The 27,381-nt window shown below is 43.1% G+C and overlaps 1 protein-coding gene across 3 annotated transcripts in view; it reads right to left on the reverse strand.

Annotated features, from left to right (window-relative positions):
• Positions 1 to 22,264, reverse strand: part of TMEM241 (transmembrane protein 241) — a 138,019-nt gene extending 115,755 nt beyond the window's left edge. For 2 of the 3 annotated variants that reach the window (XM_025365238.1, XM_025365240.1), the window contains exons 1-3: positions 22,082 to 22,264; positions 14,963 to 15,009; positions 7,150 to 7,227 (exon numbers count right to left, since the gene is read on the reverse strand). In XM_025365238.1, coding sequence (XP_025221023.1) covers positions 7,150 to 7,227; positions 14,963 to 15,009; positions 22,082 to 22,153 — 197 coding nt within the window. In that variant the 5' untranslated portion in view covers positions 22,154 to 22,264. The remainder of the gene's footprint in view (positions 1 to 7,149; positions 7,228 to 14,962; positions 15,010 to 22,081) is intronic. The other variant, XM_025365239.1, reaches the window with a different exon arrangement.
• Positions 22,265 to 27,381: the final 5,117 nt, after the last annotated feature.

The following is a 27,381-nucleotide window of genomic DNA, read 5'->3' on the forward strand; positions in this document are numbered from 1 at the left end:
AAAAAAAAAAAAAAAAAAAAAAAAAAAAAAAAAAAAAAAGAAGGTCCAGGCGCGGTGGCTCATGCCTGTAATCCCAGCACTTTGGGAGGCCGAGGCGGGTGGATCACAAGGTCAGGAGTTCAAGAGCAGCCTGGCCAAGATGGTGAAACCCCGTCTCTACTGAAAATACAAAAATTAGCCAGGCACAGTGGCAGGAGCCAGTAATCCCAGCTACCCGGGAGGCTGAGGCAGGGGAATCGCTTGAACCTGGGGGCAGAGGTTGCAGTGAGCCGAGATCAAGCCACTGTACTTGAGCCTGGGCAACAGCGTGAGAAAGAAAAGTGAAGCAAAGCAAAGCAAAGAAGGAAGGGGAAGGAAAGAAGGAAGGGAGGGAGGGAGGGAGGGAGAGAGAGAAAAGAAAAGAAAAGAAAAAAGGAAAGGAAAGGAAAGGAAAGGAAAGGAAAGGAAAGGAAAGGAAAGGAAAGGAAAGGAAAGGAAAGGAAAGGAAAGGAAAGAAAAGGAAGAAAGAAAGAAATAGAGTTGGGGTGCAGCGCGGTGGCTCACGCCTGTAATCCCAGCACTTTTGAGGCTTAGGTGGGTGGATCACCTGAGGTCAGGAGTTCAAGACCAGCCTGACCAACACAGCAAAACCCTGTCTCTTCTAAAAGCACAAAAATAAGCCAGGTGTGGTGGTGCCCATCTGTAATCCCAGCTTCCTGGGGGGCTGAGGCAAGAGAGTCACTTGAACCCAGGAGGCTCGTGAGCCAAGATCACGCCACTTCACTCCAGGTTGGGTGAGAGAGCAAGACTCTGTCTCAAAAAAAAAAAAAAAAAAGTATAGCCAGACACAATGGCACACACCATAAAGTAGTAGTCCCAGCTACTTTAGAAACAGATGGGGAGGATTACCTGAGCCCAGGAGTTTGAGGCCATCATGGACAACATAGCAAGATCCCATCTCTAAAATAAATAAATAAATAAAATGTATGGCCAGGCATGGTGCCTCATGCCTGTAATCCCAGCACTTTGAGAGGTCATCAGGAGGACTGCTTGAGGCCAGGAGTTTGAGACCTACCTGGGTAACATAGTGAGATGCCATCTCTACACAAATTTTAAAAATTAGCTAAGCATGATGGCTCACACCTATAGTTTCAGCTACTCAGGAGGCTGAGGCAGGAGGATCTCTTAAGCCTAGGAATTGGAGGCTACAGTGAGCCATGACTATACCACTGTACTCAAGCCTGGGCAACAGAGCAAGACTCTGTGTCTAAATAAATAAATTTTTAAAAATAAATACAATGTAGACCCTAAATGATTGGTTAACTGTTTATTTCTTTATAAACAGTGCTAAGTTAATTTGGAGGTTTTATAAAAGATACTTGTTATGGTTCTCCAGCAAAGACTCTTGATGAAAAATTAAGGGATGTGGGCTTCTGTTTCATCTCAGAAATTTCTGGTCACAAAGGTATTGAAGCATGAAATTTTTAACTTAGAATTTCTCATCTTTGAAAGCTTGAGAGTTCAAACTTTGCTCTCTTACTTATACCAGATAAAAAGTGGCAAGCAGGTTAACCTGTAGCCTGGCAATACAGGAATTATAGGACTGCGTCTGAAGTCGCCAATGAAATTACACCTGAACCTGCCTTCTGCAATGGTTCCAGAATCAAAAAAAGAATGCCATGGTCTCATGGTGCTAACAGATGTCCAGTCAGATAAAACGGGTCACAACGTTCTTTCAGAACCACTTTTTGCAAATACAGGAAGCCTTTAGCAAAGGACTTCAGCATCTGCTGGAAAAATTGCTTCAATGTTCTGCAATGGCTTGGCAACCAGTAACTGCCATGTATTGACAAGTTTATGGCTGTACAACAGTGTTATCTGTCCCAAGACAGTCGGTTCCAAGAGCCTCATCCAAGACTAGGTGGCAACAACCAGTCACCAGGCAAACACCTAGGCAAGAGAATGACCCCATAAGGTTGCTATGCAGAGACAATACTGGCAGGCACAGGAGATACGGCCTCTTTGCAATATAAGAAATGTGTTGGTTGGGCACGGTGGCTCATGCCTATAATCCCAGCACTTGGGGAGGCCAAGGCAGGTGGATCACCCGAAGTCAGGAGTTCGAGACCAGCCTGACCAACATGGTGAAACCACATCTCTACTAAAAATACAAAAAAATTTAACTGGGCATGGTGGTAGGCGCCTGTAATCCCAACTACTCAGGAGGCTGAGGCAGGAGAATTGCTTAAACCGAGGAGGCAGAGGTTGAAGTGAGCTGAGATCGTGCCATTGCCCTCCAGCTTGGGTGATAAGAGCAAAACTCCATCTCAAGAAAAAGAAAAAAAAAAGAAAAAAGAAATGTGTTGCCAGGTTCTGAGGTTCATTTGGCATATGAGAGGGAATGGGGGCCTCTTTGAGCTCCAGGTTAGAAGGGCAATCTAAATGAGTTCTCCATGGCCTGTGCTGTCCAGTCCTAACATAGGACCCACTCTCCAGCCCCACCATTACAATCCCCACCCCACAGTAGCCGCTGGGACTCCAAACTGTCTTCTTGATATTTCCATTTTTAGAAGAGCCAAATCTCTGTCATCTCTGCATTCAGTTACTCAGTAAAACTGGGCTTCACTTCCCTAATGACATAATCAGAAAACCGAGCCCAGGAGGAAACAGCAGCCACAGCAAATACAAACCCAGCCCAGCACACACAAAAGAACGTGGGTGCTGGATCTTTCTGCTGAACATCTGGTAGCGCTCCTTCGCCAAGGGCCATGGCAACTGGAAATCCTGAGCTGTACCAGCAGTTACAAGATCCACCAAAAACCCAGATATGGGGATCTTTGACAAAAAGTTTAATGGAGCTATGGGTGGCTGTGAATACACCTACCTATAGGAGACAGAGGTGAAAAGACTTCTATGGAGTTTAGCTAGGAGCTGAAAAGAAGATGTGATCACGGATATTCCGAGATAGGTAGAACCCAGCAGCACACTGCCAAGTCCAAGGGGTAAGTGTCTAGTGGGTTTCAAACTTCTACAGTCAAAGGACCACTTCTTCCAGGGAAGCAATCTTGAGAATCTTTGGCCAGTTCTGCTAGTCATTACCAGCCCTTCAAAACACCAATTAGAAGGCTGGGCACAGTGGCTCATACCTGTAATCCCAGCACTTTGGGAGGCTGAAGGGGGAGGATTGCTTAAGGTCAGGAGTTAGAGATCAGCCTGGGCAATATTGCAAACCCCCATCTCTACAGAAAATTAAACAATTGGCTGGGCGTGGTAGTGCACACCTGTACTCCCAGTCACTTGGGAAACTGAGGTGGGAGGATAGCTTGAGCCCAGAAGAAGTTCAAGGCTGCACTGAACTAAGATTGAGCCACGGCACTCCAGCCTGGGCAACAGAGCAAGACCTTACCTCAAAAAACAAAATAATAAAAGTATGGAGAATTCTATCAACAGATAAATGCATAAACAAAATGTGATGAATACATATGGACATTTTTCAGCCTTCACAAGGAATGAAATTCTGATTCCTGCTACAACATGCATGAAACTTGAAAACATTAATGCTAAGTAAAGAAAGTCAGACACCAAAGAACAAATATTGTACAACTCTGGGTACTCAAGGTACCCAGAATAGGCAAATTCATAAACAAAGAAAGTAGAACAGGAGCAATTGGGAGGGGAGAATGGGAAGATACCATTTAATGGGTACAGAGTTTATGTTTGGAATGACGAAAAAGTTCTAGACAAAAATAGTTATGATGATTGTACAATATTGTGACTATAACCAATGCCAATGAATTGTGCACTTAAAATGGTTAAAATGGGAAATCTTATGTTATACATATTTTATTAATAACACAATAAACAAAAATTTTTTTCATGTGAAAAATGGCATTGCTTTTAAGAAAATAAGAGTAAGTTAATTTTTAAAGATGGCTATTAATAAGTAAATAATTTACATCAGAAATTATGTGATAATTAGAATCAGCAAGGAAGACTCATGTTGATCTGCACCAGTGGTCCTCAGGTTATAATGTGATCGCCAATTCCCTCATCCCGGCCCAAGCTCCTGCTTCTTCGAAGGAATATGTTTACCCATTTGGAGCTAGGGTCCTTCAGTATTTAAATATCACAACTATCGCAGGCCTTGTGAATTCTGTATCCCTATTTGTTTAAATGAAACCCAATTCTTACTGAACTATCCACCATAACAGTGGAGTATTTAGTAAGACTTGTGCTTAATATAACATATAGAATCCCAAAAGTATCTTTATTTCATCCAATTAAGGATACTATACCATGAAAATGCAAAACTGTGACTTAATGAACTTCTCCTTTGGATTAGCTAAGCATATTGTGTGGAATATTCCTTCTGGATATGGATTATGATATAATATGGTCACGTACATTAATGTACACCTATGTTCCCAGGATCTCTCCTTCATAAAACTTCTTAATACTAGTTTTTTGTTCTCTGGTTTTAAATTTTCAGGAGAAGCCAAAATTAGTATTCTTCTTTCTTTTTTTTTTCTTTTGAGACAGGGTCTCACTCTGTCACCCAGGCTGGAGTGCAGTGGCATGATCTCAGCTCACTGCAACCTCTGCCTCCCTGGCTCAAGCGATTCTCCTGCCTCAGCCTCCCAAGTAGCCATGCTGGGCTCATTTTTATATTTTTAGTAGGGAGGGGATTTCACTATGTTGGCCAGGCTGGTCACCTCAAGTGATCTTCCTGCCTTAGCCTCCCTAAGTGCTGGGATTACAGGCATGAGCCATCACATCTGGTCGAAAAGCTAAAATTATTAATATTACCCTGAACATGTTCTCAAATCTTCTCCAGAGTGCCAAACAAAGGAGTGACTTAACAATTAAGCAGTCAATCTGATTAATGGAGAAGCTGGGCAGAGTCATCACAAGGTGAATAACTTGGCCTGCTCATTCAAGCTGGGATGTTTACTTTATTCATATTAACCTTAACTTAGTTTTCTTTTCACTTTGCGCATCATTTCAGGATAGGAAGGATGTTCTCAAAGAATCAGGAGGATATCTAGGTGAGGCAGGAGTAGATAACCAATTCGGATTACAGTTTTGGCTAGATAATGTCATCGTCTTTAAATTTTTTTTTTTTTTTTGGGAGACGGAGTTTCGCTCTGTCTCCCTGGCTGGAGTGCAGTGGTGCAATCACTGCCTCCTGGGTTCCAGTGATTCTCCTGCCTCAGCCTTTCAAGTAGCTGGAATTACAGGCATGCGCCACCACACCTGGCTAATTGCGTATTTTTATTACAGATGGGGTTTCACCATGTTGGTCAGGCTGGTCTCGAACTCCTGACCTCAAGTGATACACCTGCCTCGGCCTCCCAAACTGCTGGGATAACAGGTGTGAGCCATCACACTCGGCCTAAATTTCTTTTAAACATATTTAAAAGGCTGTTTTAATAGAATCATAACAACTAACGTATTGTGTGATCTGGATTGGACCCCAGACTAGAATTTTGGAGTGGAGGGCTATAAAGGATACCATTGAGATAACTGGCAAAATATGGTCTTTAAATGGGATAATAGTATTGTATCTATGTTAATATCTCCCCGATTTTGATAATTTTATTGCAGTCTTGTAAGAGAATGTCCTTGCTCTTAGGAAAAATACCCTAAAGAATTCAGAAGTAAAGAAAAGAGACATTTCCTGTCAAATCTACAACTTACTTTCAAAAAGTTCAGGAAAAAAAAAGTTTATATATTTATATACATATGTATGCATATACATATACATATATGCCCAGTACATCAAGAGAAAATGATAAGAAAAGCATGAGAAAATAAGGAAATCGCCGAGCACGGTGGCTCATGCCTGTAATCCCAGCACTTTGGGAGGCTGAGGTGGGCGGATTACCTGAGGTTGGGAGTTTTGAGACCAGCCTGACCAACATGGAGAAATCTCATCTCTACTAAAAATACAAAATTAGCCAGGCATGGTGACTGGTGCCTGTAATCCTGGCTACTCGGGAGGCTGAGGCAGGACAATCGCTTGAACCCAGGAGGCAGAGGTTGCAGTGAGTTGAGATTGTGTCATTGTACTCTAGCCTGGGCAACAAGAGCAAAACTCCATCTCAAAATAATAAGCATCATCATAAGGAAATCTGAGTAATGGGTAGGGGAGTTCATTGTATCATTCTAACTTTTCTATAGGTAAGAATTTTTTTTGAGGCACGGTCTCCTGCTGTGGCTCAGGCTGGAGTGCTGTGGTGTAATCATGGCAAACTACAGCCTTGACCTCCCAGGCTCAGGTGATCCTCCCTCTTCAGTCTCCTGAGTAGCAGGGAACACAGGCACGCACCACACCTGGTTAATATTTTTCTTATTATTTTTGTAGAGGTGGGGTCTCCCTATGTTGTCCAGGCTGGTCTCAAACTCTTGGGCTCAAGTGATCTTCCTGCCTTGGTTTCCCAAAGTGCTGGGATTACAGGCATGAGCCACCATGCTCAGCCAGAAATAATTTAAAATAAGAAATTTACTAAAAAAACTTGTTAAGCTAATATAATTTCATTCATCATATCCTATGATCTAAAACAAAGCAAAATTAATTTGACATTATAAAATACATATCTCAATTAACTTTTTCCCCACACTACATCAATGTATCAGTTAATACTATATTAGTGGCATTACTACCCAGGAAAATACTATTTGAATTTTATCTGAAAATAAATCACTAAACTTCACAGTTAGAAGGGAACTAAGAGAGCAAACAACTCAAACAAACCTCTGTGTTGGCCAGGCATAGTGGCTCACGCCTGTAATCCTAGCATTTTGGGAGGTCAAGGCAGGTGGATCACTTGAAGTCAGGAGTTCAAGACCAGCCTGGTCAACATGGTGAAACCCCGTCTCTACTAAAAACACAAAAATTAGCCAGGCATGGTGGTATGTGCCTGTAATCCCAGCTACTCTGGGGGCTGGGGCATGAGAATTGCTTGAACCTGGGGGGCGGAGGTTGCAGTAAGCCAAGATCATGCCACTGCACCCCAGCCTGGGAGACGGAGCGAGACTCTGTCTCAAAAATAAATAAATAAGTAAATAAATAAACCTCTGTGTTTCCAGTGTAACATCATATGAAATTATACAACATCAAAAGGAAGCAGAGTGTGAATCACGCATGAGTCCAGCACAGAGAGGTTATACCTTGAACTGCTGTTGATCTCTACCCAGCCCAGTTTCCAGGACATATGAAGCAAAAGTCCACCAATGAGTGTCTGCCACCTGGAAAGGACAAGAGGCAATGTGAATTTCATAGAGTGCTACAGTCTCCAACACCATCCAGCCCCAGCAGATCTGCTGACTGACACAAAGAGACACGTGCAACTCTGTTTACTCCTCTTTTCTCCCACTCTCTCCCAATTATCCCATTTCTCAGACTTTCCTTCTCAATCTCTACTATTCCCTTGAGTCCAGCTGTCCAGCAAGTACTGACATTGACATTCTTCTCCTCTTGTTTTCTTTTCTTTCTTTTTTTTTTTTTTGAGATGGAGTTTTGCTGCGTCGCTCAGGCTGGAGTGCAATGGGGCAAACTTGGCTCACTGCAACCCCCGCCTCCCAGGTTCAAGCAATTATCCTGCCTCTGCCTCCTAAGCAGTTGGGGCTATAGGCGCGCGCCACCACGCCTGGCTAATTTTTTGTATTTTTAGTAGAGACGGAGTTTTACCCTGTTAGCCAGGGTGGTCTCGATCTCCTGACCTCAAGATCCACCTGCCTTGGCCTCCCAAAGTGCTGGCATTACAGGTGTGAGCCACCGCGCCTGGCCTCTTCTCCTCTTATTCTAGACTTTTCCTGAACGGCCTCGCTCATAGTCACTGCTTCTCCCACTGCCTCTACTTTGACGATTCCCCAATCCCCATTCTCACCTGGATACTGCCACAATGATCTCCCACAAGCTCTCAATGATTATTATTATTGTTATTATTCATAGATTTGGGGGTATATGTGCAGGTTTGTTACATGGATATAGTGAGCAATGGTGAGGTTTGGGCTTCCAGTGTCCATCAACTGAACAGTATACATTGTGCCCAATAGATACCGTTTCAACCCTCAGCCCCCTCCCATCCTCCCTGCCAAGCTCCCAGTGATAACATGCCTAAATCATCACCCTGAACCTCTCCCTCAAATCATCCTCCCTACTCCTAATCAGCCAAACCAGAAACCTAGGCGGCATTCCACCTCACCTCTTCAGCCTTCACCTCCCTCGTCTAAGCACAATATCCTATTGATTTTATTTATCCCCATAACAGCATTCAAATCTGAAGTCTTCCCTCCCTACCAACCCTCCTGCTTCTGTCTCAATTCAGGCTCTCATCATCTCATGCCTGGCTCACAGCATTAGTCCCTTAACTGGTCCCCCTCTTCCAAGGTTGCCCCCCATCCATTCTTTACTTTGCAGCCAAAGGGTTTGCCCTAAAATGCGAATTTAATTGTGCTACTTGCTTGTTTTAAAAACAGATGATTCTTCTTGGTGCCACAGGCAGCAACCTTCAGCCTCTTTTCTGCCTACAGCACACTCCTAGGTCATGAAGCTCACCTGAGACACACAGCCCCCAGCATGCACAGTGCAGGGGCAGCACAGGTCACAAACACCCCTTCCCCTCCCAATGCAGAAAGCACATCAGAATGCCAAATGAGTGAGAGGGACAGTTGCTTGCTCTAATTGCTTTTTTATTTTACTTTATGAGTAAAGTAAATTTACTTTACTTTAAAGTAAATTTGAAATTTATGAGTCATTCATAAATTTCAAAACCCTGTGTTTCAAGATAAATGACTTGAGACAGCTCACCTCGGAAGTGACTATGACCACCACACACCCATGTGTTGCCACATCACGGTGGAGAACTCTGGCCTAAAGGACAAAGTCACTTGGGTGTGACACAGAAAGTCCTTTGGGACTTGCACCCGCCCCTCTCCAGGGTTAGCTCCTGTCTGTCTGCTGTGTGCAGCCACATTCCAGCCACACCCGATGGCCCACAGCCTTGGGAACATGCCAGGTCATGTCATACTTCTAGGAGTCCGGGTGTGCCATCCTCTTGCCCCATAATGTTCTTCCCATCTCTTTGTCTGTGGTGAACACCTGCTCAGCCTATAACACCCAGTTTGCATATATCCTGTGTGAAGTTTCACTGACACAGCCAAACAGAACATACTAAATGTGGGTCCTGCCTTCAAACAGTTTGGTCTAGCACAGTGATTCTCAACCAGGCAATCTTCCCCTCCAGGGGACATATAGCAGTGTCTAGACAAATGTTTGGTTGTCACAGCTGGGGAGAGGAGCAGAAGGTATGCCACTGGAATCTAGCCAGTAGAAGCCAGGGATGCTGCTAAACATCCTACAACGTGCAGGGCCGTCCCCACTGCAAAGAATTATCCAACTCAAAATGTCAGTGCTGGAATGTCATTCCAAGGTTGAGAAACTCCAATCTAGTGAAAGTAAGGTAATTAATCAATAATTACAACAAAGTGTGTGAAGCCCTAAAAGGAAGTGTACCAGGTACTATAAGCCACTCTGTTGAGGGAAGCTAACCTAGTCTAGTGAGTGGGTAAGACTTCCAAGAGAGAATAACTTTGTGCAAAAACCCGAAGCACGTTCAAAGCAGAAGATCCAGAAGGGACAAAGGCTCAGAAGTGAGAGAGACAATGGCTTCATTCAAAGCTTCTTGGAGAAGTTCAATTGGTCTGGACCGCAGCACTGGAGCATTGGAGAGAGGGCAGCAAGAGCTGACCCTGGAGAGAAGGGGCTGATCCTAAAGGACCACGTCAATCATAAGGAGCTGGGACTTCAAACTGGGGACTCACTGAAGGCTTCCAGGCATGGGAGTGACCCTGTCCCATTTACATTTGGGGAAGCTCCCTCTCTTTACAAGGGAGGGAATGTTTCTGAGAAGCAAGACTAGGGGCAAAGAAGTAAGTTAGGAGTTTTTATAGTAATTGAAGAGAAGACAGTGGCTTGGAAAGGGGCAAGATGGATGAAGAAAGTGGACAGATTCTGAAGATGTCTAGGAGGCCCTGGTGGTTAACCGGATGTTGAGGATGAAGGAGACAAAGGAAACAAGAATCACTCCCAGGTTCTGAATTGTGTAGTTAAATGGAGGGTAACCATTCACTGCAGGTGAATTTAAGGAACAGATGGAATTTAAAAAGCAAGCTCCATGAGGGCAGGGATCTGTTTTCTTCACTGATGTACCCCAGGCATCTGCAGAATATGTTGCTCTGCCCTACCGGACACCAGGCATTGTTCTAGGCACTGGGAATACGCCAGTGACAAAATGGATAAATCAAAATTCCTGCCTTTGTAGATCTTACATTCTATGGGGGAGGTGCATTCAGTCTGTCTCATCCAAGGACAAGGAGGAGAATGGCAATCCAAGCATAGAGATCACCCTTTCCTACGCACCTTCCCTCAGTCCCTCTACCTTTACAGATGTGGAAAGACAATCAGAACCAAAACATGCTTGCTTCTCTGTAAGAAAGAAGCCGGTATCCCAGCTTTATTGACTAAAATACCCATAATCACAGAAGATACTTTAAAACTTTTGCTATGAGGCCGGGCACAGTGGCTCACGCCTGTAATCCCGGGAGGATCGCTTGAGGCCAGGAGTTCAAAGCTGCAGAGAGCTATGATCATGCCACCGTACTCCAGCCTGCGTGACAGAGAGGGGGGCTGCCTCTAGAAAAACAAACAAACGTGTTTGCTATGAAATATTAGGGAGGAGCTTGATAAAGTAGTTTAAAGTTCACCTGAAATAACATAGTGGTGATAATATAACGAACATTTTTTTAAAAGAAGAAGAGTGAGGGATGGCTCGCTCTACTACATATTTAAATGGTTTAACAATGAAAACAATTCAGCACTAGTCCCTTAACATCAAAATTGACAAATACATACCCAAAAAGAGACCTTAGAAAAATGACTTTTTGGCCGGGCGCAGTGGCTCAAGCCTGTAATCCCAGCACTTTGGGAGGCCGAGACGGGCGGATCACGAGGTCAGGAGATCGAGACCATCCTGGCTAACCCGGTGAAACCTCGTCTCTACTAAAAAACACAAAAAAACTAGCCGGGCGTGGTGGCGGGCACCTGTAGTCCCAGCTACTTGGGAGGCTGAGGCAGGAGAATGGCGTGAACCTGGGAAGGCGGAGCTTGCAGTGAGCTGAGATCCGGCCACTGCACCCTAGCCTGGGCAACAGAGCGAGACTCCCTCTCAAAAAAAAAAAAAAAAAAAAGAAAGAAAAAGAAAAAGAAAAATGACTTTAAAAAAAAAAATCTTTTATTTTTGGGACAGTCTCACATTGTTGCCCAGATTGGAGTGCAGTGGCATGATCTCAGCTCATTGCAACCTCCGCTTCCTGGGTTCAAGCAATTTGTGTGTTTCCGCCTCCCAAGTAGCAGGGACTACAGATGCTCACCATCACACCTGGCTAATTTTTGTATTTTTAGTAGAGGCAGGGTTTCGTCATGTTGGCCAAGCTGGTCTCAAACTCCCAGCCTCAAGAGATCCTCCCACTTTGGCCTCCCAAAGTGCTGAGGTTACAGGTGTGAGCCACTGTGCCCAGACAAAAAATGACTTTATACAGATGCTCTTCAACTTACAATGGGGTTATATCCCAACAAACTGATCATACGTTAAAAATGTCATAACTGAAAGAGCATTGAATACACATAACCTACCGAACACCAGAGCTTGGCCTCGCCTACCATAAACATGTTCAGAACATTTATATTAGCATGGCTGGCTGAGAGCTGCAGCTCACCACTTGCTACTACTGCCCAGTACCAGGGGAGAGTATTGTATGGCATATCGCTAGCCTGGGAAACAGCAAAACTCAAAAGCTTAAGTATGGTTTCTACTGAAAGCATATTGCTTTCACACCATCGTACAAACAATTGTAAGTCCAACCGTCGTTAAGTTGGGACAGTCTGTATATGATATTAACAAACATATACAGATTATTATGCCTTTGGACATAAGGCCAAAGGAAGGATTACACAATAAATGAGGCTAGCATAAATTAGTTAACTACTGGGGAAGGGACAATTTCCTTACATTGCACCATACGCTAAATTAAACTGACAATTAAAGCTTGAATAAAGCTTTAAGGAAATATAGGTGAATATCTAAATGATGATTATGCCTTTGGGAATAAGGCAAAAGGAAGGACTATAGAATAAATGAGGCCAGTATAAATTAGTTAACTACTGGGGAAGGGACAATTTCTTCACATTGCACCATACACTAAATTAAACTGACAATGATGAATAAAGTTTTAATGAAATATAGTTGAATATCTAAATGGTTTTATGATGGAGAAGAAAAGAACAAAAGCAATGGAAGCAATCATGAAAGAAACAGTCAATATATCTGACCACATAAAAAATATTTAAATAATCGAAATAATTATAAACAAATTGAAAGGCAAAGAACAAATTGCAAAAATTATTTCCAAAAACATAATGGACAACAGATTGAGCTCGTTAAAATATAAAGAATTTATTAAATTAATAAGAAAAACACTAAAACCTCAATGAAAATAAATGGATAAAAGGCACAACTAGACAATTCACCGGAAAAGAGATACAAGTGGATAATATGCATAAGAAAATTGTCCAACTTGATGAATAACCTAAAAAATTATACAACAAAACAATACACCTTTTGCTCATGAAATCAGCAAAGAGAATCACAGTTTGAGCACAATATTATCGAAACGTTCATATAGAGGCTGGGTGGCAATGTCAATTGGTCAAACATTTTTGGAAAAGAATATGTTACTATTCAAGGAGAATACTAAAGAAGTTCATGCACTTTAATCCAAATTAATTAATTTTTCTTTTTTTAGAGACAGGATCTCACTTTGTCACCCAAACTGGAGTACAGCAGCAAGATCACGCAGCCTCTAACTCTTGGCGTCCAACAATCCTCCTGTCTCAACCTCCTGAGTAGCTGAGACTACAGGTTCACGTCACCATGCCCAGCTAATTTTCTTTCTTTTTTTTTAAGATTCAAGGGGTGCATGTGCAGATTTGCTACACGGGTACATTGTGTGATGCTGGTTTGGGCCTCTGTTGATCCTGTCACCCAGTGAACACAGTAGTACCTAATAGGTAGTTTTTCAATCCTTACTTACGTTTCTCCCTAACTCTCCCCTTGGGGAATCCCCAGTGTCTACTATTCCATCTTTATGTCCATGTGTACCCAATGTTCAGCCACCATTTACAAGTAAAAACTTGCAGTATTTGGTTTTCTCTTTCTATGTTAATTCACTTAGGATAATGACCTTCAGCTGTATCCACGTTGCTGCTAAGGACGTAATTGTGCTCTTTTTTACAGCTGTGTGGTATTCCACAGTATATATATACATACATATATACATATATACCAAATTTTCTTTATCCAATCCACTGTTGATGGGCACCTAGGTTGATTCCTTGTCTTTGCTGTTATGAATAGTGCTGTGATAAAATACATGTGAGTGTAGGTATATTTTTGGTAGAAGAATTTATTTTCCTTGAGTATATACCCAGTAATGCGATTGCTGAGTCAAATTGTAATTCTATTTTTCATTCTTTTAGAAGTCTCCAAACTGCTTTCCATAGGGGTTAAGCTAATTCACAATCCTACCAACAGTGTATAAACATTTCCTTTTCTCCAAAACTTTGCCAACATGTTATTTTTTGCCTTTTTTTTTTTTTTAGACAGATTTTCTCTCTTGTTGCCCAGGCTGGAGTACAATGGTGCGATCTTGGCTCACTCCAACCTCCCGCTTATTCCAACCTCCGCCTCCCAGGTTCAAGCCATTCTCCCACCTCAGCCTCCCAAATAGCTGGGATTACAGGCATGTGCCATTATGCCTGGCTAATTCTTTTGTATTTTTAGTAGAGATGGGGTTTCACCATGCTGGTCTTGAATTCCTGACCTCAGGTAATCCACCCACCTTGGCCTCCCAAAGTGCTGGGATTACAGGCGTGAGCCACCACACCGGCCATTTTTTGACTTTTTAATAACAGCCATTCTGACTGGTATGAGGTGGTATCTCATTGTGGTTTTGAATTGCATTTCTCTGATGATTTGTGATGTTAAGCATTTTTTCATATGTTGGCCACTTGCACATCTTGTTTTGAGAAGTGTCTATTCGTGGACCTTGCCTACTTTTAAAGGAATTATTTAGTTTTTTTCTTGTTGATTTATTTACGTTCCTTATAGATTGTGGATATTAGTCCTCTGTTGGATACATAGTTTGCAAATATTTTCTCCCATTCTGTAGGCTATCTCTTTACTCTGTTAATAGTTTCTTTTGCTGTTCAGAAAGTCTTTAGTTTAATAAGGTACCAATTGTCAATTTTTGCATCTGTTGCATTTGCTTTTGAGGACTTACCATAAATTATTTGTCTAAGACAATGTCCAGAAAAGTATTTCCTAGGTTTTCTTCTAGGATTTTTAGAGTTTGATATCTTACATTTAAGTCTTTAATCCATCCTGAGTTAATTTTTTATATGGTGAGACATAGGGGTCCAGTTTCATTTTTCTGCATATGGTTAAGCCAGTTTTCTTTTTCTTTCTTTTTTTTTTTTTTTTTGTAGACAGCATCTTGCTATGTTTCCCAGACTGGTCTTGAACTCCCAGCCTCATACAATCCTCTTGCCCCAGCCTCCCAAAGTGCTGGGATTATAGTAATGAGACACCATGCCTAGCCTAACCCAAATTTCTTATGTAGGAATCAATCCCAAAGAAATAGTTGGAAATCTGGCAGACTTGAACACAAAAATGTCTAGTAACATTGTTTTCATACCCCCAAAATGGAACATAAATGTCTGTTAATAAGGTGGCTAAATATCTTACAATATGTCTACTTGCCAAAAAAAAAAAAAAAAAGTATGCAGTTATTAAAACTATTTCAAAGAATGATGTTGGTTGGACATTTCCTAAAAATGTATATAAAGAGCAAAGAAGATACTCACCCTTGGAATAATGTAGGGTAGGTAAATTTCAAGACAGACAGCACATACTGAAAAACAAACACCAAATTATTGGACATTTCAAATGATAGAAAATTGACAAACCATATAATCAAAGACATTTCTATTAAAGAAACATAACCACATAACCACATAACCTAGGTACATTCAAGTTTTAAAAAGGCCATTATTCTCATCAAAATCACAGACTGGGCAAACAAATGACCTCCTAAGTAATACTAAAGAAATTGAGCCGGCCGGGCACGGTGGCTCACGCCTGTAATCCCAGCACTTTGGGAGGCCAAGGCAGGCGGATCACAAGGTGAGGAGATCGAGACCAGCCTGGCCAATATGGTGAAACCCCGTCTCTATTAAAAACACAAAAATTAGCCAGGCGTGGTGATGCACACATGTAGTCCCAGGTACTCAGGAGGCTGAGGCAGAAGAATCGCTTAAACCTAGGAGGCAGAGGTTGCAGTGAGCAGAAATCGTGCCGCTGCACTCCAGCCTGGGCAACAAAGTGAGAGTCTATCTCAAAAAAAAAAAAAGAAAAGAAAAAAAGAGATTGAGCCGCTTTTTCCCAGCGCTGCCAGAAGCCTGGCTGTCCTTTAATTGGTGAAATGGAGCTGGCATCATGAGCAAACAAGGAAGCACAGCAGCTGGGTCTGATGTTACAGATGTTGGAACACTCAGCACCTTCCCAGATGCCAGAAATGTCACATTGTAACTGTAGCAGCCCCAGAGTAATTCAGACAAGTCCTCGGACACAGTCTGTTTTTTCAGGGTATCCACTTTATCTACTGTCCAGTTTACCTAAAAATCCAATCCTTTCTTTGTTTCTCTCCAAGTAAAACCACATCCTAGTCTTTCTTTCCTTTGTTGTCCTTCAATTTTGGGAGTTTTGTATGTCTTTTATATTAAATGATTTTTTTTTTCCAAACTAATTCTGCATCTTAGGATTTTGTATGTTGTTTGTATTAAATGATTTTTTCAAACTAATTCTGCATAGGAGTCATAGTTTTTGCTGTGTTTTAGGATGTTACGGACTTTTTTAAAACCAACTCAAGGTCAATTTCTATTTCTCTTATGTATATTTATGTATAATAATTGAATTTATAGCACTTTATGAGTGAAGGAATTGTGTTTCATCCTTCTGGGTATCTTTTTCATTTTTTTCCTATTATTGACCACCAAGAATTAATTTTTTTATTCTAAAACTTTCAAATGGCTTTAAGCAACGACTCTACTGATCCTTCACATGCTCTAAAAAAATGGAGTGGACTGGTGTTGGGCAAGTTTATATATCTTCTTTTTTCCCAGGAATTAGTCCACACAGAATTCCCCTTGTTTGAGCTCCTAAATGCACAATTACAGCTAACTGCCTATGCGTTGTTCTACACTTCCTCTTCTTCCTTGAAATCTATTTACTACATAATTCAGTATGTTCCTCCCTACTTTTCTGATATTTTTATTCTCATATGGAGAAAAAGAAAGGATTAAGTGAGCATCTGAGTCATGGCCTGAAATACCCTTAACGAACTTCATTACAACAATAAATGTTTCGTTTATTGTGTGCTTAGCTTTGGCCTACATACTGGGCGAAATCAAAGATCCTGAAACTCTTGCCTCACCTTGCTAAAGAACAGAGAAAAAAGAAATCTATGACAAATGGAATCAAGGTCCTAATTGCTGTCCCCTTCTGGCAATTCCTCGCGTCACTGAGAAGTGTTGCTCAGACAAAATGCTATCCATTGAACAGCAAAGCCCTAGCAATGAGGTGCTTGAGGAAAGAGAAGGAGCAATTTGGAAGACATTCACACCTGTAATCCCAGCATTTTGGGAGGCCAAGGCGGAAGGATCACTTGAGCCCAGGAGTTGAAGACCAGCCTGGGCAACAGGGTGAGACCCCATCTTGATAAAAAATACAAAAATTAGCCGGACATGGTTGTGCAAGCCTGTAGTCTCAGTTACTTGGGAGGGTGAGGTGAGAGGATCGCTTGAGCCTGGGAGGCAGAGGTTGCAGTGGGCGAAGATCATACCACCGCACTCCAGCCTCGGCAACAGAGCAAGACTCTGTCTCAAAAAAAAAAAAAAAAAAAAAATTGGAGCCATTGAAAGGTATGTAAGTAAATTTCTTATGCTTATTATCCACTTGTAACTCTTTTTTTTTTGAGATGGAGTCTCGTCGTTGCCCAGGTTGGAATGTAATGATGCAATCCTGGATCACTGCAACCTTTGCCTCCCGGTTCAAGCGGTGTTCTTGCCTCAGCCTCCCAAGTAGCCATGACTACAGGTGCGCACCACCATGTCTGGCTAATTTTTGGCTACTCTTGAACTCCTGACCTCAGATGATCCACCTGTCTTGGCCTCTCAAAGTGCTGGGATTACAGGCATGAGCCACCATGCCCGGTCTTGTATCTCTTTTTTCAGTGAATTGTCTACTTCTGCCATTTACCCATTTATTTTCACTGAGGTTTTAGTATTTATTAATTTAATACATTCTTTGTATTTTACAGATGCCAACCACTTGTCCAGATCAGAAATGAACTTTGCCTCTGAGCTGAAGGCTCAATTGCTATGAAGGGAAGAAGGACAGCCGGCTGCCTAGGGCCTGATTACAGCTGGAACCTCCCAAAGGACGGAGGAACATGTCATCAGCCTGGGCCAGCCCAGGCCACCAAGCCAGAACTCAACGATGTGGTGCTTTCTCCTCCCTCCCTACCTAGGGCAGCTTCCTTTGACAGCACACTTGCTGTTTCAAATTTCTAACAAATATTGATCATTCTTTCAAACAATAGAAGGGGTCAGAATGAGCTATATAAGATTTTTTCAAAAGAATTTTCTTTCTACAAATAAATAGAGGAACGGCTGAAGGAGAAAATTACACTAAGAAATATGGAAATAAACTGAAATGGAAGCTTCAAAAAACTAGAAGAGAGCATCCTCTACTTTAGACACATACAAAAAAAAACTCCACTAATTCAAAAGAAAATTAATGTGGAAGAGAAATTACATGCTCTCTGCCACATTAGAGTAGAATATGCTTATAATAGAATATGCTCATAGTAGAATATGCTCATGGTAGAATATGCTCATGGTAGAATATGCTCATAGTAGAATGAATATGTTCATGGGTGTCCACTGCAGATTTCTTCCCAGTTGGCCTCTACTTGGTCCAAGCCGACCCCCCCCGAGCCTTGGTTGCCAGAAGGGAACATCACCGTCCCGGTTGAGAAGATGAAACAATGGCCATAAAAGGCTCAAGCTTCTAAGAGATATAAAGTTCTTCACCAGGGTCCCATAATGTACAACCTCCCTGGCTCTCCCATCTCCTCTCCTCCACTCTCGAGCTCACCTCCTCCTCCCTCTGTGGACAATCTCCTTCGTCTCCCCTTCTTTCCTGGCACTAATTTGTCACTAGACAAATTAGAATAGTTAAATTGAAAAAGCCAGAGATTTCTCAAATTCACAAATTCCTGAGTAGGTGCTACCAAAAAAAAAAAAAAATCTTCCTTTAGCTACTTGTCCCATGAGAAGAAAACAAATCTATTAAAAGTTATAAATTACTGTCACAGTATAAACAAAAGCTGTTCTTGACCTACTCTTTCCACTAGTTCTGACACTTCCCAACATCCCCAAGCCAAAGCATTCCAAACCATCGTATTTATATTCTCAGGGTCCGTGGTCAGCTATGATTTCAATTATTCAGATTATATATTCTTGGGACCAAACAATTTGGTTTAATTTAATCTAACACCTAGACGCATTATGTACATGGGAGGTATTTTGTCTTTTTTATTAAATTTGTTGGCTGGGCACGGTGGCTCATACCTGTAAGCCCAGCATTTGAGAGGCGAAGGCAAAGTGGGCAGATTGCTTGAGCCCAGGAGTTAAAAACTAGCCTGAGCAACATGGCAAAACTTCGTCTCTATAAAAAAAAAATACAAAAATTAGCCAGGCATGGTGGCGCGTGCCTATAGTCCCAGCTACTGAGGAGGCTGAGGTGTGTGGATCGCTTGAGCCTGGGAGGCAGAGGTTATAGTGAGCCATGACTGCACCACTGCACTCCATCCTGGGTGACAGAAGAAGACCCTGTCTCAAAAAACAGACAAAAATTTATAAAATGCCATGGGGCTCCAAAAAATTTTGTAAAAGTACCACAAATGAATACGTACATCCAAGCCAGGCGTGGTGGCTCATGCCTGTAATCCCAGCACTTTGGGAGGCTGAAGTGGGCGGATCATCCGAGGTCAGGAGTTCGAGACCAATCTGGCCAACATGACGAAACCCTACCTCTACTAAAAATATAAAAATTAGCCCAGCATGGTGGTGCACACCTGTAGTCCCAGCTACTCGGGAGGCTGAGGCACTAGAATCACTTGAACCCGGTAGGTGGAGGTTGTGGTGAGCTGAGATTGCACCACTGCACTGCAGCCTGGATGACAGAGTGAGCTTGTGTCGAAAGAAAAGAAAAGAAAGAGAGAGAGAGAGAAAGGAAAGAAAGAAAGAAAGGAAAGAAAGGAAGAAAGAAAGAAAATGTACATCCAGAGAGGGGCATAAATTTCTATGAACTAAATGCTATTTGTCCGCTTTTTTTTTTGCTTAGATAAAATGTTTTTTATCTAACCAATGCCATGGCTCATGGGCTTTCATGACAGATGTGTTAATCTACCCCTTCTAATGATTATATGGAAATAAAAGAAAGGTTATTTTGTTTTAAAGTAAAATTTTATCATCATATCCATCAGGTTCACTAGACAAATTAGAATAGTTAAATTGAAAAATCCAGAAATTTCACAAATTCCCAAATTCCTGAGTAGGTGCTACCAAAAAAATATATATATATATATATTCCTTTAGTTTAGCTACTTGTCCCATGAGAAGAAAACAAATCTGTTAAAAGTTATTAATTACTGTCACAGTATAAACAAAAGATTGTCCTTTCTTTTCTTCCAGAGTAAGGACAACTTACCTTATAGTTTGCTACAATGGCAAGCACTAGGCCACCTACCTTACAAACATCATTTCTTTTGCTGAGATGAAATCTCACTCTGTTGCCCAGGCTGTGGTGCAGTGGCCTGATCTCTGCCCACTGCAACCTCTGCCTCCCTGGCTCAAGTGATTCTCATGCCTCAGTCTCCCGAGTAGCTGAGAGTACAGGCGCCCGCCACCACGCCCGGCTAATTTTTGTGTTTTTAGTCAAAATGGGGTCTCACCATATTTACCAGGCTGGCCTCAAATTCCCGATCTCAGGTGATCCGCCCACCTCAGCCTCCCAAAGTGCTCGGATTATAGGCCTGAGCCACTGTGCCTGGCCAACATCATTTCCATTAACTCTCACAACAACACTTTCTTTCTTTTTTCTTTTTTTTTTTTTTTTGAGATGGAGTTTCGCTCTGTTGCCCAGGTTGGAGTGCAAAATCGGCTCACTACAACCTCCGCCTCCCAGGTGCAAGTGATTCTCCTGCCTCAGCCACCTGGGTAGCTGGAATTACAGGCGTCTGCCACCACGCCCAGCTAATTTTTGTATTTTTAGTAGAGACGGGGTTTTGCCATGTTGGCCAGGCTGGTTTCGAACTCCTGCCCTCAAACAATCCACCCGCCTCAGCCTCCCAAAGTCCTGGGATTGCAGGCGTGAGCCACCGCACCCGGCCACAACACTTTCAAGAGCACACTTTGTCCCATCTTAAAGTTAAGAAACTTAGGTTTAGAAAGAGTAAGGTTCCAAACGCCAAGTAAGTGGAGCCAGGAAGTAAAACCCATAACTGCCTCCCAGGAAGGCTGCATTTATGGACCTTCAAAGGCATATCGCCATAACTAAAAATCAACTGGAGGCCGGGCGCAATGGCTCACATCTGTAATCTCAGCATTTTGGAAGGCTGAGGCGGGCGGATCACCTGAGGTCAGGAGTTCGAGACCAGCCTGGACAACAAGGTGAAACCTCGTCTCTACTAAAAGTACAAAAATTAGCCCTGCGTGGTGGCGCACACTTGTAGCCCCAGCTACTCGGGAGGCTGAGGCAGGAGAATCGCTTGAACCCGGGAAGCAGAGGTTGCAGTGAGCCGAGATCGCATCGCTGCACTCCAGTCTGGGTGACAGAGCGAGACTCTATCTCAAAGAAATGAAAAAAAAATAAAATAAAATAAAAATCAACTGGTGAAGGAAAGGGGGTTGGGGAGCATCCTCTGAATATGTAAAGACAGCCATTCACCCTAGGATAGGAGGTAGAAGGAAATGCTGTTTGTTGATGGTTCTTTTCCAGAGAGGAAGAGAGGGGAGAGGAAGAGCGGAGCAGGTGGGGAGCCCGCGGTAAGACCCTGCAGTGGGGCCAGGTGGTCCTGCACCGTGTATTCCCACTTTGGCTGGGGCCAGCCCAGAGCCCAGGCCAACAGGTAATGCACCAGCTATGCTCACTCGGTCCTACTGGGTCCAACCTTTCCCTGCGTGGTACCAGACCTAAAGCCAGCTTCCCCGTCCTTGCAAAACAAAACCCCAAGCCTGGCACCACTGCTTCTCTGCTTCCTCGCCAAAAGGTTTTCATGATTTCATGGCATCAGTTTAAACCTAAAACTAAATGTACGTTTTATTTTTAAAAATAATTCCATGAAAATCTCCTAAAGTGCTTACAGTGGAGACGTTGAAAAAATTGATTCGGGAATCAGCAGTGCGAGGGGGAGACGGTTTAATCTCTTCTATTTAAAGGCTTCTGGAACCTCACGGGGCTCTAGGACAGGGGCGTGTTTAGAAAAAAGGCAGGATGTGTCAGATTTCTTCTGATTCTTCCTCCCCGGGGAAGCAGGAGCCAATTGCTTGCTTGCTCTTAAAACTAGTCCACACAGCCCCACACCAAGTTCCCGGGAAGCGGCCAGCCCAAAAATCCTGTTTCCCTGGAGATGTGCCATGCTTTACAGTGCAGGAAACAGGGACAGTACAAGCTGACAAATCCTATTTCGAAAAGAGCATCCCACACGCGGAGGAGGTTCGCTCTCCATCGCCACTAGGAAGAATGAGGTAAAAGTAAGAATGAGGTAAAAAGCAGGAGGAGGCTCCGTTTGTCACGGGAAGATTATCCGACTCAAACCTCCCACGTGCAAACTCCGCCTCCCGCGCCCGCCCCCTCACCTTGTTCGTAAGGTAAGAAGCCAGGTAGCAGGTACAAAAGGTGAGGCCGACCAGGGACCTCCTCACGCACATCTGTCGACTCGTCCCCTTCCCGGGGTCCAGCTGTGCCTACCCAAACCCCCTGGCCGCCGCCCGACCCCAGCAGCAGCAACAGCAACAGCAGCAGCCCCGAGACGGCCACGTGGCTCCGAGCTCCGCCAATCAGCGCGGGGACCGCCCCCGCCGTCTGCCTCCTTAAAGGGGCCGCGCCGGCAAAGGCCGGGCAGGCTGGGGACCCGGCAGGGAGGCACCCAGCCCGCGGTCTGTCTGCAACCATGGCTGGCCCGGGCTGCGACAACCAGTACAGGAAGGTCGGACAGTCATCCTTCTTTTAAAAAGTAGAAAGTGGCAGAAGAGGAAAAAAGCATACCGCAGTTCACAATACCCCATCACTGTTTAAAGAAAAATGTTCATCGCTATCTCTATACCATAAGACCAAAATATTACCCGTGCTTCACTGAATTTTCCCAGTTTTCTCCACTGAGTCTGTAGCGCTTTGGCAAATGACACAAAAAAGGTAACAACAACAAATGTTCATTTAAAAGAGGGAAGGTGAAGGAGGAAAGAACTGGAATTTAGTATAGGTTTTTAAAATTTTGTTTGTATTTAAGTAAAGTCATTCCATTCCGTTGACATTTCTATAAAATAAGAATCCTTTCCCAAAGTAGAGTTTCAAGCATAGCTCCCATTGCTATTCCTATGCCTATTCCTAGTCTCTAGTGTGGAAAATTGGACTCATGAGGCTTCCGGCAAATATTAGTAAACCATGCAAGAAAACCTATTGATGGACTTAGACAGTAGCAAGAAGTGCCAGTGTTCTCTGCCTGTAGAAACACACAGCTTTTCAGAAACACCCACACACAGGGAAACCATCACTCTTAAGCCACAGCAAAAGTCCTTCTGGCCCTCGGTGCTGGAGCAGTGGATGGGAAACGACACACCAACCTTTATGTAATTTTTCTGTTTTTCAGAGGCAAGCCTTTTTTCTCTCTGCTCCCTCCAGCGTTGAGGGAGGGCTGACCTCCGCGTGTCCCCTTGAAGCCACTCCCCAGCCACCACTGTCTCATCGCAGTCCTTTGCCTCTGCTCACCTTTCCACAGGTCTCTTCCTGGGCCTACTGGTTGGTCTGCACAGGGCACCAGCATATAGAGATGGAGGTGGGCTGGTCACCCCTTCCCTCCCTTTTCTCCCACAGTCTCCTTCAAACCACTTGTACGGATGGATATAGCTTTCTCTACTGAGACTGGATGATATGGTTTGGCTGTACCCCCAAATCTCATCTTGAATTGTAGCTTCCATAATTCCCACATGTTATGGGAAGGACCTGGTGGCAGATAATTGAATCATGAGGGCAGTTTCCCCCGTACTCTTCTCGTGATCTGATGGTTTTATAAGGGGAAACCTCTTTCACTTGACTCTCATTTTTTCTCTCTTGCTGCCACCATGTAAGACGTGCCTTTTGCCTTCCACCATGATTATGAAGCCTCCTCAGCCCCGTGGAACTGTGAGTCCATTAAACCTCTTTTTCTTTATAAATTACCAAGTCTTGGGTAAGTCTTTATCAGCAGCGTGAAAACAGACTAGTACACGGGGTTATTAAAAGGAAAAATACAGAACAGGAAGAGAGGAGATGAAGCTTCAAATGCACTAAATTTTCCTCTCCATAGAAATAAAATCATGTAAGAAGTTAACACTTCACAAGGAGGCCCCTTCACAAGACTACACTCAGTTCTCACCCATCGCTCTTGCCCCAGAGTTTGTGTTTCCTTCTCCAAAACACCAATCTTTAATGACAACTTAAAAAGATCGTTGTGGCCGGGCTCGGTGGCTCATGCCTGTAATCCCAGCACTTTGGGAGGCCAAGGCAGGTGGATCACGAGGTCAAGAGATCAAGACCATCCTGGCTAACATGGTGAAACCCCATCTCTACTAAAAAAATACCCAAAAAAATTAGCTGGGCGTGGTGGCGGGTGCCTGTAGTCCCAGGTACTCAGGATGCTGAGGCAGGAGAATGGCGTGAGCCCAGGAGGCGGAGTTTGCAGTGAGCCAAGATCACACCACTGCACTCCAGCCTGGGAGACAGAGTGAGATTCTGTCTCAAAAAAAAAAAAAATCATTGTAACAAGACCAGTAGAGATTTATAAAAGAAAAATTAGCAAACCAATACCACACTCTTCACCACCACTACCCACATGACCAATATTAACAGGTTGGTGTATCCTTCTACACCTTCCTCAGTATTCATAGATCAACATATACCCATTTATAAGTCGTTGCCTCACAAAAATGGATCTAGCTATTCACATTGCTAAACAACTTACTTTTACAACTACAGGTCAACACATAGAGATTTAATATTTTTAAAAAGCTGCAGGCATTCCATAGTATGGATATACCATAATGTATTCAAACATTCTGCTGTTGACATAATTATGTTGTTTCTAGTCTTTTGCTACAACAAACAAGGCTATAATAAACATCTTTGTACATATGTCTTTACCTCCTGCTGGTTTAATTTCTGTAGAATAGATTCCCAACAGGAGGATTGCAGAATCACAGCGTGTGTGTATTTTCTTAAATCATTACTTTCCACTTCCCTTTACTTTGTGCCTGTAGGAATCCTACTTAGGTCTAGCTCTTCTCAAGCACTTCAAGCATAACTTATTCTCCTCTCTTTTCCAGTACTACTTTTTAGTATGTGTTACAGTAATTAGCACCTTACATTTTTTCCATATTGTGGTTCATGAAGAAAATGAAAGTATTTGTTCAGAGCCCCAGGCTAAATTGCTGACACTGCTTAGAGTCTGAAATGCTGTCCAGGCCTCCCTGAAGATGAGGAGGAACTCCTGTAACTCTTGCCCAGCCACACCAGTTAAGAAGCTGTATTAGGCCGAGGGTGGTGGCTCACGCCTGTAATCCCAGCACTTTGGGAGGCTGGGGTGGGTGGATCACCTGAGGTCAGGAGTTCAAGACCAATCTGGCCAACATGGTGAAACCCCATCTCTACTAAAAATACAAAAAATTAGCTGGGCATGGTGGTGTGTGCCTGTAATCCCAGCACTTTGGGATGCCAAGTTGGGCAGATCACCTGTGGTCAGGAGTTCAAGACCAGCCTGGCCAACATGGCAAAACCCCATCTCTATTAAAAATACAAAAGATGCCGGGCGCGGTGGCTCATGCCTGTAATCCTAGCACTTTGGAAGTCCGAAGTGGGTAGATCACGAGATCAGGAGATCGAGACCATCCTGGCTCACATGGTGAAACCCTGTCTCTACTAAAAATACAAAAAATTAGCCGGGCGTGGCGGCAGGCACCTGTAGTCCCAGCTAGTCGGGAGGCTGAGGCAGGAAAATGGCGTGAACCCAGGAGGCAGAGCTGGCAGTAAGCCGAGATCACACCACTGCACTCTAGCCTGGGTGACAGAGCGAGACTCCGTCTCAAAAAAAAAAAAAGAATAGCTGGGCATGGTGGTGTGCACCTGCAATCCCAGCTACTTGAGAGGCTGAGGCAGGAGAATCACTTGAACCCAGGAGGTGGAGGCTGCAGTGAGCCAAGATCACACCACTGCACTCCAGGCTGGGTGACAGAGCAAGACCCTGTCCCCCCCAAAATTAAAACAATAAAAAGAAGCTGTATTAGAGTCAGGGTATTGCATACCCTCTCTCCTCAGCCACATGGCAGCTCTTGGAGAGCATAGGCGCCCCTCTGCTTAGCTTGGTGTCTTACACAAACTAGGTACACTAATAAATGCATGATGAAGGAATCTGTCAACTGAATGACTGCAACAACGAAGTGATGTAGGAATGGGATTTCAAAATGGTAAACAACATGTAACACATGTAATACCAAAAAGGCTTAGAATCCCATAACCCAAAAGACACCTACAGTCACCAACTTGCCACATGAGCATCAAACAACCTCACAAGAGATTGCCTTTAAAGCGATATTGCTATTAAGAGGATAACAACTACAGCAAATGAGTAGCTTAAATTGCATTGGCAGAAACACTTTTGTTGGTAAACTTCTTTGATAGTTGTTATTGCTTTGTTTCACTATTGTGCAGGCTTTGTACGGTGTTGCCTAAAAAGTAATGAGTATGCCAATTCAGTTCCTAATTAAAGGTATTCATACTATATTAAGTTTAATCTCACTTCTGTTATATATTATTACCAAAGAAATCTAATCATTCTTTTTTTCTTTGTCATTTGAGGTGAAGTCTTGCTCTGTCACCCAGGCTGGAGTGCAGTGGTATAATCTTGGCTCACTGCAATCTCTGCCTCCCAGGCTCAAGCTATCCTCCCATCTCAGCCTCTTTAGTAGCTGGACTACAGGTACGTGCTGCCATGCCCAACTAATTTTTGTGTTTTTTGTAGAGATGAAGTTTTGCCATGTTGCTTAGGCTGGTATCGAACTCCTGGACTCAAGCAGTCTGCCTGCCTTGGCCTCCCAAAGTGCTGCGATTACAGGCATAAGCCACTGTGCCCAGCTGAAATCTAATAATTCTAATATAAGATTGTAATATTTTGTTATTTAATTTTATTTTAAAGTGTCAAAAATAGGCAGAATGTGAAATTGGTTTCCGATCAAATGCAGAAATGCCAGTTGAGTGGTATGTATAAACGTATGTGATGGAAGATTATTAACATTGTTTCCAGACATGTCCGGAAATTCCAATGGTTTCAAAACAGAGAAGAAATTGGAAAGAAGTTGAGAGACTATATTAATTAGGATATTTTATAGTGTAAGTCAGAGAACTTCAAACACATATTGGCTTAAATAATAAGAATACATTGGTTCATGTAACTGAAAAGTCCAGATAGATAAGGCTTCAAGTATAGTTTGGTCCAGGTATTCAACAATACATGGGGTATCACCAAGAACTTGGGTGACTATGGATCCTGATTTGCCTAAAACGCTTCTGATTTATGCTTTTGTCCTAGAATAATTATTAACAGCACCCCTTTCATTCCTACAAGGGTCTTGGTTTGGATGATAAATGGTCACCAACCAAGAACCTAGTTTCTTCCTACTCTTGGCTCTGCTTTCCAGGGCGCCTGGGTTCTCACGTGATTACTGCTGCCAGAGTAACCAGGGTTACTTGTGACTCATTCAGCTTCAGAATAAGAGTGAATTTCTCTTCCCTCATTCAACAAACAACAAGCCTGTGGTTCCTTAAAACTAGACCATCCCAGGACAAATGCCTACCCAGAAACAATCATGTGATACCCTACCGTGTTTTAACCTGAGTGACTCTCTCCTAG

The sequence above is a fragment of the Theropithecus gelada genome, chromosome 18, assembly GCF_003255815.1.
Source record: "Theropithecus gelada isolate Dixy chromosome 18, Tgel_1.0, whole genome shotgun sequence".
Lineage (NCBI taxonomy): Eukaryota > Metazoa > Chordata > Mammalia > Primates > Cercopithecidae > Theropithecus > Theropithecus gelada.